General features: G+C 36.1%; 1 protein-coding gene across 28 annotated transcripts in view; it reads right to left on the bottom strand.

Annotated features, from left to right (window-relative positions):
- The window catches only part of LOC145291925 (tensin-3-like), a 1,436,242-nt gene that overhangs the window by 865,860 nt on the left and 558,829 nt on the right, over positions 1–11,553 (bottom strand). For all 28 annotated transcript variants that reach the window (XM_080137783.1, XM_080137795.1, XM_080137791.1 and 25 more), the window contains exon 3: positions 5,875–5,912. In XM_080137783.1, coding sequence (XP_079993909.1) covers positions 5,875–5,912 — 38 coding nt within the window. The remainder of the gene's footprint in view (positions 1–5,874; positions 5,913–11,553) is intronic.

Raw genomic sequence — 11,553 nt, 5'->3', positions numbered from 1 at the left:
TTGGGAACCTGAATAGAATTTCGTTAGTAAAGACTTGTGGTGTAGTGGAAAATGTACTTGTTAAAATTGAGTTATGAAATTACACTCTTCTGGAGGTTGAAGGTTCAATGCCTTAGTGCGGGCGATATTCAAGATGCAATTGCGAATTACTTGGGACTTCTACCGAGCCACGGCTGGCGGAATAATACCATGCTATCCCCATGGATTAAATAAAGGGTTCTGTTTGATATTTCCAGAGTTCAATAGAAAGATTCCAGAGTTTGACAAGATGCACCTGGAGAAGGTTGGAGGTTACATTGACCGAAACGTGAACATAACACTCAAGATGAGAACAGTAGTCTGAAGAATCGAAATAATATGAATAATGAATCCTTATCTCAAAAATTCAGAAGTGTAAAAGAAACTACCGCTATTGTTACCTACATTGGAGCTCTCTTTAGCTTCCGTACAAATTGTTATCAGCATCTCAACCACATTGATTCCCGAGTGTGCTGCAAGGGTGTTAGATATAAATTTACATAAATTTATTTGAATACCATGGCTACTTATGTTCCATTGCATCCAATCAATGCTAAAGATGTCATTCCGCATCCCCCCCCCCCACCAAAAAAAAAAATTGAATATAATAGAAAATTACTCACACCTGAGAGTATCCGATGAGTGGCATCCCATAAGTAATGCCCCCTATTTTTATTCTACCCGAACAGATCAGAGGAGATTACAAATTTCATTGTGATGATGACTGAACTTATGCATTCATGACCTGAAAGTTTCATCCCTCTGTTGCAGATATTGACGGTGTGAGACTCTAAGAAAGCAACACCTGTCTTGGACATGCATCAGAAACAGAGATTTGTCATTGAATTTCTGACAAAAGTACACTGAGAATGGCGGTTACTATGCAGAAAAAGAAATTCTTGAGCAGAAAAGGTTGCTCGTTTTAATGGTACTAACCCCGTCTTCGTAGCTCTTTTTGAGTTAAAAAAAATAAGAGGGTTTACTTTTGGAACTACCTTTGTATATGTTTACAAGGCCATCATTCGCCTATGCATGAAGTATTGTTGGCACATCTGAGCTGGTGCATCTACTATTGGTCTCTCCCGTTTAGACAGAGTTCAAAAAAGAGTCTCAAATCTAATAGGACACGCACTGTCGTCTAAGCTCCAATCTCTGTTCCATCACCACAATGTCACATCAGTGTGTTGATTTTAGAAGTATTTTAATGGATTGTATGCATTGTGGATGCGTTATCGGCAGCTCCTGTTACTCTCGCTTCTTCTTATTTGTCCCTCAGTCCTCATTTTTTAAATGAGTGATTTTTCGGACAAAGGGAGAAGAAAAAGCTGTTTGCTAGGTTGGCAGTATTTTTGCGAACAGTTGGCTGAGATGGCGGAAATTTTCTGTTTCTATGTCTATCCTTGTAGCCATGTCACTAGTAAGGGTGCTGGAGGTAAACGTTTTGTCTGGGCTGACGTTATCCGCCTGATAGTCAGGGACCCGAATCCTTGGATTAACCACTAAGGAGGCTGTCCTATCAGCAGGTGCAAAGTACTGGGGCTGTTGTATTGCCATTTGGTGAATGGATTCTGGACCATGCAGTAGCTTCTGGTGGGGCCTCTCGATGCCATACTAGTGGGTAATTGTTACGGCTTTACCTTATCATTAGCTACAAATAAAAAAAAAAAAAATTCTTCGTTTCTTTTTCTCTCTTAATTTCCCCTCTCTGTCCTGCTCTAAGTAAATCTGTCGACCTAGTCCACAAATTCCAAAATTTCATCATGACAAGTTTCAAGAAAAAATACACGATTAAACCCGGTTCTCCAACTTCCAACGTAGACCCCTACTACCATGTCTCCTTCTCCAACATCAGGGGTCTTCGTTCTAACCGTCCAGAGGTTGAAACCCAATTACAGGAGACTAAACCAGACCTTTTATTTTTAAGTGAAACTGGCATTGGACAGGCTATTTCCCTAGATGAGTTTGCAATTTCAGGATACTCTAACTTAACTTCTAAATCTGACCCCCAAGATCGCCATGGGCATGGAATATGTGCCTATATTAAAGATAGCTTTCCATGTGGGAGGGACATCTCCAGGGAAGATCCTAAGTTACCCTATATGTGCTTCCGGGTTGCTTTAGCTCACACTACTGCATTTATATTTACTCTCTATCGCCCCCACAACAGCGGAGTTACTATCTTTCAAAGCATATCTGAGAAAATTGACCAAGTCCTTTCTACTTATCCTTCAGCTAACATTCACGTATGTGGAGACTTCAATGTTCACAACGTCGAATGGTTGACCCACTCAAACAAGACCGATGATGAGGGGAGGTTCTGTCATGATTTCTCCATTGCCTATGACCTCACTCAGATTGTTCAGGAACCTACCCGTGTGCCCGATAATGACGGCCAGTATGCGAGCCTACTAGACCTTTTTCTCACAACTTGTCCTGAACTATGTTCAGTTTCTGTTCTGTCGCCTCTTGGATCTTCCGACCACTCTGTTGTATCAATTAAGATAAAAATGAAATGTAATAAGTCCCCAGACGTACCTCTTCATCGTACAGTATATCGATACACTAAGGCTGACTGGGATAGCTTCCGTACATTTATATCTGATCTACCTCTGCATTCCATGTTTAAAAAGGATGTGTCCTCTATAGTATTAGACCTAACTGAATGGTTAATTGTAGGTATTGACCATTTCATACCCTCTAAAAAGTTTCAGCAAAAACCTAACAGCCAGCCATGGTTCTCTCCAGAATGTGCTGCTGCCATTGCGCACAGAAATCACTTTTTCCACTGCTTCCAACGTAATAGATGTATGGAAACTAAAGCCGTTTTCAGGACTGCCAGCAACCATTGTAAGAAAGTAATAAGGAATGCAAGAGTGTTGTATGCTCAATCTGTTAAGTCCAAAGTAGCTGAGCAGCGGCTTGGTTCCCACCAGTTTTGGCAAATAGCAAACAGAATCCTGAACAGAAGCGTGTGCTCCATCCCAACTATTATCAATGGACCTGAGGTAATCTCGTCAGCATCAGACAAAGCCAAACTCTTTGTCAAGAACTTTGCAGCTAATTCTACCCTTTGCGACCAAGACCGCCAACCCCCAATATTTCCTCCTGTATCAGAAAACACGCTATGTGATATACGTATATCTGTACGTGATGTTGCGAAGCTAATCAAAAACCTTGATTCGAGTAAAGCAACTGGCCCTGATGGTATTCCAATTATAGTACTCAAAAAACTTCAACCTGAATTAGCGCCCATACTTACAAAACTGTTTAAACGTTGTCTTAAGGAGAATAGTTTCCCATCTCCCTGGAAAATCTCATCAGTATGCCCTGTATTTAAGAATTCAGGTGATCGCTCATCCCCCTCTCAGTACAGGCCAATAAGTCTCCTGTGCGTCATGAGTAAGTTGCTAGAATCTGTGTTAAATACAGAAGTAATCAAACATCTCAACAAAAATAACCTTCTTAGTGACACTCAATATGGTTTCCGTTCTGCTAGATCTACAGCAGATGTCCTTACAGTTATATCGCATAGGATTAGCAAATCTCTCGACGGTGGCAATCTTTCTAGGGCAATTGCTCTTGACATATCTAAAGCCTTTGATAGGGTATGGCATAAAGGTTTACTTCATAAGATCGCTAGCTATGGTATAGCTGGAAAAGTCTTCTCAATTATTAAATCATTTCTTTCTGATAGGTTCATAAGAGTAGTAGTTGAGGGGAAAAAATCAGAAGCTCACAGTATTAATGCCGGTGTCCCTCAGGGATCCATCCTGGGCCCAACTCTTTTCCTGATCTACATTAATGATCTTCCAAATCATATCCTTACATCATTTGTAGACATTTATGCTGACGACACTACCATTTATGGTACCACATCTAAGACAGTAAACGACCAAGTTCTCTCCAATTCTCTCTCCTCTGATCTTGAGCACGTAGTACAATGGGGAAAGAAGTGGCTGGTTACTTTTAATGCATCTAAAACCAAGCTTCTCTCTTTACATCATCAACATTCTAATCCACATTTGTCATCAATTGAAATGAATGGCTCTCGTCTTCAGGAGGCCTCAAGTTTTGACAAGCTTCTGGGCTTGACCATTACTCCTGATCTTAAATGGAACACGTATATCAAATTTGTTGCCAAGGCCGCTGGAAAAATGGTGGGATCTTTCTATCGATCCAGTAGATATCTCACTGCTGATGCTATTCTCTACCTATATAAGAGCCAGGTACGTCCAAGGATGGAATACTGTTGCCACATCTGGGCAGGAGCTGCTAGAAAGGACTTGTCCTGCCTTGATAGAGTTCAAAATAGACTTCGTAGCCTCGTAGGAGATGTCCTTTTCTCCTCCTTGCAACCTCTATCTCACAGAAGAGATGTTGCGAGTTTGTCTCTGATGTATCGTTATTTTCATGGAAAGTGTTCAACTGAGCTTCAATCTATGGTCCCCCCTCGCCAAACTTTCACAAGAAACACTCGTCTAGCTGTAAACACTATCAATAATTTCCCCCACTCTTTATCTGTGCCTAAACCTAAACGTAGATTCCATGAACAAAGCTTCTTTCTTAGAACTGCACGCCTGTGGAATTGTCTTCCGTTTTCCTGCTTTCCGGCTGACTACAATATGGTTGTGTTCAAGTCTAAAGTAAATAAGTTCTTGATGAGCCGTTCCATATAAGTTATTAAATTTACCAAATTTTCATTACTAATGATTACTATATTGACCAATTTCTACTGTACACTCTTTAACCCTTATCCTTGAGTGGCCTCTGGGCCTTGATAATGTGGTGATGCCTATGTAAAAAAAAAAAAAAAAAAAAAAAAATGGAATGTACTCTGAACTCATAACACGCGTGTCCCTTCAACATACATACTCCCAAATAATCTGACAATCAGCAAAATCCCACCCCTTCATTGCTGATATTCCTAGATGCTGGAAAGCCATTTAGTCTAATAGTTTCTTCCTTCCAACTGCTAGACTCTGAAATTTCCTCCCTATCTACTGCTTCTCTGACTGTACTGATATGCAAAAATTTAAATGTAATATGAAAAAACATCTCGCTGCTCAACTCCCCCAAAGTCCTTTGTTAGACATGATCTCAAATAGTAGTTCCTTATGTTCCAAGTGGCAACATGCCTTGTTTGATTAAAAATGGTTAACGGTAAAAAAAAATAGGAATTTAAAATATAGGGTTCTTCATTTAATTCGGATCTGTGCTAAGTTTCCTTGCTAGTCTATATATCTATAAAACGGAGAATGTGTTTGTGAGGACACTCCTCAACTATACTCAACGAATTTTTTATCTATAGACTTGGAATTTGGTATATAGAGTATTCAGACATGCAGAAACCTTTTTAATTGGTTTTCATCTGGAAAAAAAGGGCTGCTAAGGAGTAAAAATTGAAAAATCGATAGGTGGGGCTCATCGGATTTTTATTTGTTTGCCAACTGTTTCATGAATACGCATACACAAATGGTTCACATGACAGATTGCTTAAGTATAAGTAGGTTTGAAAACACTTTTTAAAGAACGTGTCAAGCTGGCCTAATGGTTTTCGTACTTGACTCACTGTTTTATGTTTTGGTCTCGATATCAGCTTGATTATTTTTTTTTTTTACTTGCAAAAAGTGAATTATTTAGAAAAAAAAACATAATACTCGCATGCACATGTCTTAGTTTCTTTCCATTTTGTTTTTACTTAATTTTTTTTTTAGGAATTTAACATTATGTTTAATACCGGGCAACGCCGTGTACATCTTCTAGTTGAGTTTATGAAACTTTAAAAATATAAAAGAGCAAGAAAAAAAACAAACTCGTAAATAAATGGCTTCATGGATGAAAATACATTTTTCTTACCTCACTCTCACATTTCCGATGGCATATGATGTGGCAGTCTGCAAAAAAAAAAAAAAATAAATAAATAAAATTAAAAAAAAAAAAATGAAAACTTCAGCAGTTCATATTTTATAGCCAAAACAATTAAGGAAGCCGTTTAATAAACATTTCTCGAATATAGACGTTTTTTGGGGGAATGGGGGGAAGCATTTCAAATAAGTGCAATATATTCAAGAATCTTTGGGTATAACTGCCATATTTTAATGAAAAAAAAAAAAAAAAACCCAAAGGATATACGGGCATGCATATAAAAATGAAAATAAATTAAACATTCACAGAATAGAAGGGTCACCAGTTAGCTAAACATAGTTTTGTAAATGTAAAAAATTAAGAAAACCAACATTTTACAACAAAATATTTTTATACAAGATATAAGCATATAAAAGTTATTTTCAACCATAAAAATGTCCATTTATACAAATATGTGTTTAGTGAAGAAAGTTGGATTAATAGTCACAAGAATTGTGTATGTCAAAATGTCCGTAATGTGAATAATATGTGTACGTAATATACATATGTGAGTATTTGGCAGTGTGACATTGTGTATGTATGTGCGTTGGTTTACCTTGTTCTTGTCAGTGCATGTATACCTATAAGTAGCAATTTGTTTCTGTTAGTTTTACTCTTGTTAATGTGCAATAATGTATGTGCAAGACGTGAGATGAAGAATGTTATGTGAGTCATTGCGTCCTTTCCGCCTCCCCTAGCACAAAGGTACAAGGAGAGGAAGCGATTGAGCAGACGTTCTTGCATTGTGCTGGTGCAGCTGGTCGAGTCTAGAGAAAACTGATTTTCTTGACCTGATCTTATCGGCTTTTTTTTTTTTTTTTTTTTTTTTAAAGTTAGAATGGAAATAAATGAAACATTAAGAGAATAGAAGGGTCACCAGTTAGTAAGTGCTAACTGAAACCTAGACAAAGTTTTATAAATGCAAAAATGAAAAAACAAAAATTTATAACAAAACATTTTTACACAAGAGATAAGAATATAAAAGTTACTTTCAATCATAAATATATTCATTTATGCAAACGTGTGCGTAGCATATGTGTATGTAAATAATATATGTATACAAGTATTTGGCAGCATGGTGTTGTGTATGTGTGTGTGTTTACCTTGTTCTTGTTAGTGGGAGTACAGGGTGGAATGATAAAAAGTTGTCGCCCTAAAGAAAACAACACTGCAGTTTTATTTTAAAACTTTTATTGCAAGAATCAATGCAGGTAACTTGATTATGTAGTAGAGCTGACATATATTCAATGTAGCCGCCTTCAGCTTCAATCACCACATCGATACAGGGCTGGAACTAGAAGCATACCTTTTCCACAAGTGCAGGCAGGAGCTCAGCAAATACTCAGCAGATGGCGGCAATCAAGCTGGCGTTGGTGTTGTGGGAGGTCATGTTGGTGATGTTCTCAACATATGACCAAATGAAGTAGTCTAGTGGGTTCAGGTCAGTGAAGGGGAGGCCAGTGAGAGAAGGGTACAAAAGTTACAGCAGTTCTTCTGAAGCCAAGCCTGGGTCTCTTTGAACTTGTGGGCCAGTGCCGAGTCCTGCTGCCACACCCAGGGTCTACCAGCAGACACCTGATTTCACCAGGGGATCACCACAGTCTTCAGCACGTCCAGGTACATTTTGATGTTGACTTTCAAGTTGACTTCAAAGATGTGAGGTGGCATGATGTGGGCTTCACTTGAAAGCACACCAAAGACTATAACTGCGGATGAAAATTTTGTTTTCATCATCCAGTTATTCATGGCAATCCAGCGATGCATTTTGAAGGTGCTGGCAACGGTCCTGTTGTCATAACTTGGATCGGTTGAGAGCATGAGTTGTACAGTGGCACATCTCCAATCTTGCTCCTTGAACATTGTGTCACTTTCAGACGTGATAGAAGGCTACTATTGCTCTTGGGATTTGTACACAACTGGCCAACCAGTAGATGGTCTGCAGCAAAAAAAGAAAACTGGTTTTCATCAAACAGAAATGGAATCATGTCGTCTTTTCTTGGGCGACAATTTTATCGTTCCACACTATATAGATGTGTGCAAGTTAATGAAGACTGGTACGTGCGTCAGTGTTCTTTTCTTTTGGAGTAGGTTAAGCAACGTTCTTGGTTCTCCCAATTTTGCTTATCTGTGTATCGAGCTTTTGGTTGTTTTACAAGAATTTTTTACCTTCACGTTGGTTTACTATTTTCACATAGACTCATTACTTTTAGGGTTTGAAACGATTTTCATTGGTTGAAGATACTTTGAGTTAACATGTTCATGTGAAAACTTACTTGTTTCAGGAATTGACAAAGCATATACAAAAAAACAAACCAAAGAAAGAAAGAGGGTAGCTAATTTGAAAAACTTTTCCCGTCAGTCACCACAGTTTATAAAACATTAGAAGTTTATAAAATGCTAGCAAGGCTGACCGGCTTTGTCCGGGCTATATAAAACTACATAAGATGATAAATAGTGTTATTTTTCTTGCACCACCAGAAGAGAAATTCATTTTTATGTGAGGAGTGACATAAATAAAACTTTAGAATACTACTGAAAGTAACAAATAAAATTATATATACCTCCAGAGCACTACTAAAACCAATTTTTCCCACCCTCTTTCTTTCAATTTGAAAAATAAACACATGATAACATTAAAAATCGTGTTTAATTTTTTATAACATTAAATGATATAAATGGACATTTGACCCCCACCCCCACCCTAAAAATAATTTTTTTTTTCTAAATTTTAGATATTAATTTTTTAAGCTGCAGTCAATATGGACTTTAAGACTAATTGAAAAGGCACTTCTTCAGAGCAATGGTGGAGTTTGTCCTTGCTAACGGTGCCACAACCTGGACATTAACTAAAAGATTGGAAAGAAAGCTAGAGGCACCTACACCCGCATGCTACAAACAGTGTTAAATATATCTTGACAAGATCATCCCACGAAGCAGCAACTTTATGGCAACCTACCTGCCATACCTATTACCATCAGGGAGCCACGTTAATGATTTGCCGGTCACTGCCAGAGGAGCACACAAGAGTTGATGAGAAATATATTGCTGTGGACTCCACAGCATGGGCGCACGAGCATAGGACGACGTAAATCTACATACATCCAGCAAATTGCACATGATGACAACTGTGATCCTGAAGATCTGAGGCATTTAAGAAACATCCGATTGTTTTACATTAGAGAAACTCGTATAAAAATTGTCATTTCTTGATTTATTTTTGTAAACAATAAATACCTGATTTTTGTAAACAATAAATATCTGATTTTTGTAAAAAAACATACCTGATTTTTGTAAAAAAAAAATACCTGATTTTGTAAACAAACAATGCAAAAAGTACTTCTGTAACGTGGCTGTTACTCTTTACTTTAGTGATTCATAAAAATAAAACTTTACTTTAGTAATTCATAAAAATAAAACTTTACTTTAGTAATTCATAAAAATAAAACTTTACTTTAGTAATTCATAAAAATAAAACTTTACTTTAGTAATTCATAAAAATAAAAATTTACTTTAGTAATTCATAAAAATAAAACTTTACTTTAGTAATTCATAAAAATAAAACTTTACTTTAGTAATTCATAAAAATAAAACTTTACTTTAGTAATTCATAAAAATAAAACTATACTTTAGTGATTCATAAAAATAAAACTTCACTTTAGTTATCAATAAAAATAAAACTTCACTTTAGTTATCAATAAAAATAAAACTTTACTTTAGTAATTCATAAAAATAAAACTTTACTTTAGTAATTCATAAAAATAAAACTTTACTTTAGTAATTCATAAAAATAAAACTTTACTTTAGTGATTCATAAAAATAAAACTTCACTTTAGTTATCAATAAAAATAAAACTTCACTTTAGTTATCAATAAAAATAAAACTTTACTTTAGTAATTCATAAAAATAAAAGTTTACTTTAGTAATTCATAAAAATAAAACTTTACTTTAGTAATTCATAAAAATAAAACTTTACTTTAGTAATTCATAAAAATAAAACTTTAGTAATTCATAAAAATAAAACTTTAGTAATTCATAAAAATAAAACTTTACTTTAGTGATTCATAAAAATAAAACTGGAAATAGATAAATAAAATCCGGGTCGAAAATTTTCCCTTTTTTTACAAAACGTTTTTATTACTTTTGGCACCACTTAAAAAGCCTCTTGCTGCCACGTATCTATTTTAGCCTCGCATGCGTTTTTCTGTCTTCCAACTGCATGCTGGGCACAGCCAGCCCATTCTAATCTTTGCTTTTAACATTTGTCTTCTTTAGCATCAACTTTCCTTCTCTCATGAGAACGTGGTGCATTTTTTCTCCTTTTTTCTTCTTGCGCACACTTCCTAATTTGCATGTGTGCCTTTTTTATGGTTACTGGCTTTGCTGCTGCTGCTGATACTTTCGCATGCTCATATGTACTATGTTATATATCGCCACATGATGCAATCCTCTACATATATAAGCGTTAAATACGTTCAAATATGAAACATTGCTTCCACATCTGGGGAGGTGCCACACCGGACACTCTTTTCTGCCTTGACAAAGTAGAAAATTAACTTTGAAATCTAGTGGGGCATGATCTCTTCTCTTCAACTCGTTTCTAAAAGACGTTTATCTACTATATCGTTATTATAAATAGTGTTAAGTTTCTCACCCCACAAAAGGTAAATTCATTTTTTTATGTGAGGGAGCCCTTCACAGCACAACTGAAAGTACTAAATAAAATTAAGAATGCCTCCAGAGCATTATTAAAACCAACTTTCTGCCTCCTTTCTTTTTAGAGAAATGACAATATATAAATTAACTCTGGGGTTAGTGTCTTTCAATTTGAAAAAAAAAAAAAAAATACTGACTCATTTCCTGGACTGTATACACACATGATAACATTAAAAATCGTGTTTACATCATTGATAACATTAAATTATATAAATAGTCATTCCCCCCCCCCCACCTCCCTAAAAAAAAAAATCGAATCTATTTTTCTAATTTTTAAATATTATTTTTCCGGGGTTATGCTGATTAAAAAATACCAACTTTGTAGGAGTTTATTGTGTGTTTTTGAAGTTTTATGCATACAAAAACACACACAACTGCCCTTTATATAATAGACTAGCAAGAGGCACGTGGCATTGCTCGATCGTAAAATATGCTTAAATATGATATTTTAATTTACGCAGATTTCGTATAAATTATTAAAGAGTCAATTCTCTATCGATTATTAGATATGATTGTACCCAATATATAGTAGTAATTTAAAAAGTTAAAAACAAAAACATGATTTGAGTGCCATCAGCTAATATCGAAACCGAAACTAAGACTTATAACACTCCAGCCTTAGTCGTTACCATTTGAGCTATTGTCAGTTGAATAAGAAATAGTTAAAAATGAACTAACCTTGACGTTTATATGTTAGTATAAATATCTATCTATCTACCTGTTTGTGTGTGTGTGTGTGTGTGTGTGTGTGTGTGTGTGTGTGTACAAGAGAACTTTAAGTCGACTTACGCCTGCCAAGTTCCAATTTCTCCCTTTTTTTTACCCCCCCCCCCCTTAGCAGCGTTACCAGCTAAAAATCCATAAAAACGGTCCAAAAAATGCAATCACTTTTTTCTTTTGGTGTAAGAGGGATTGGAT

The sequence above is a fragment of the Euprymna scolopes genome, chromosome 13 (assembly GCF_053919585.1).
Source record: "Euprymna scolopes isolate OS-2025 chromosome 13, ASM5391958v1, whole genome shotgun sequence".
NCBI lineage: Eukaryota > Metazoa > Mollusca > Cephalopoda > Sepiida > Sepiolidae > Euprymna > Euprymna scolopes.
Note: the sequence above shows the minus strand (reverse complement) of the source record. Positions and strands in the feature narration are given on the sequence as shown.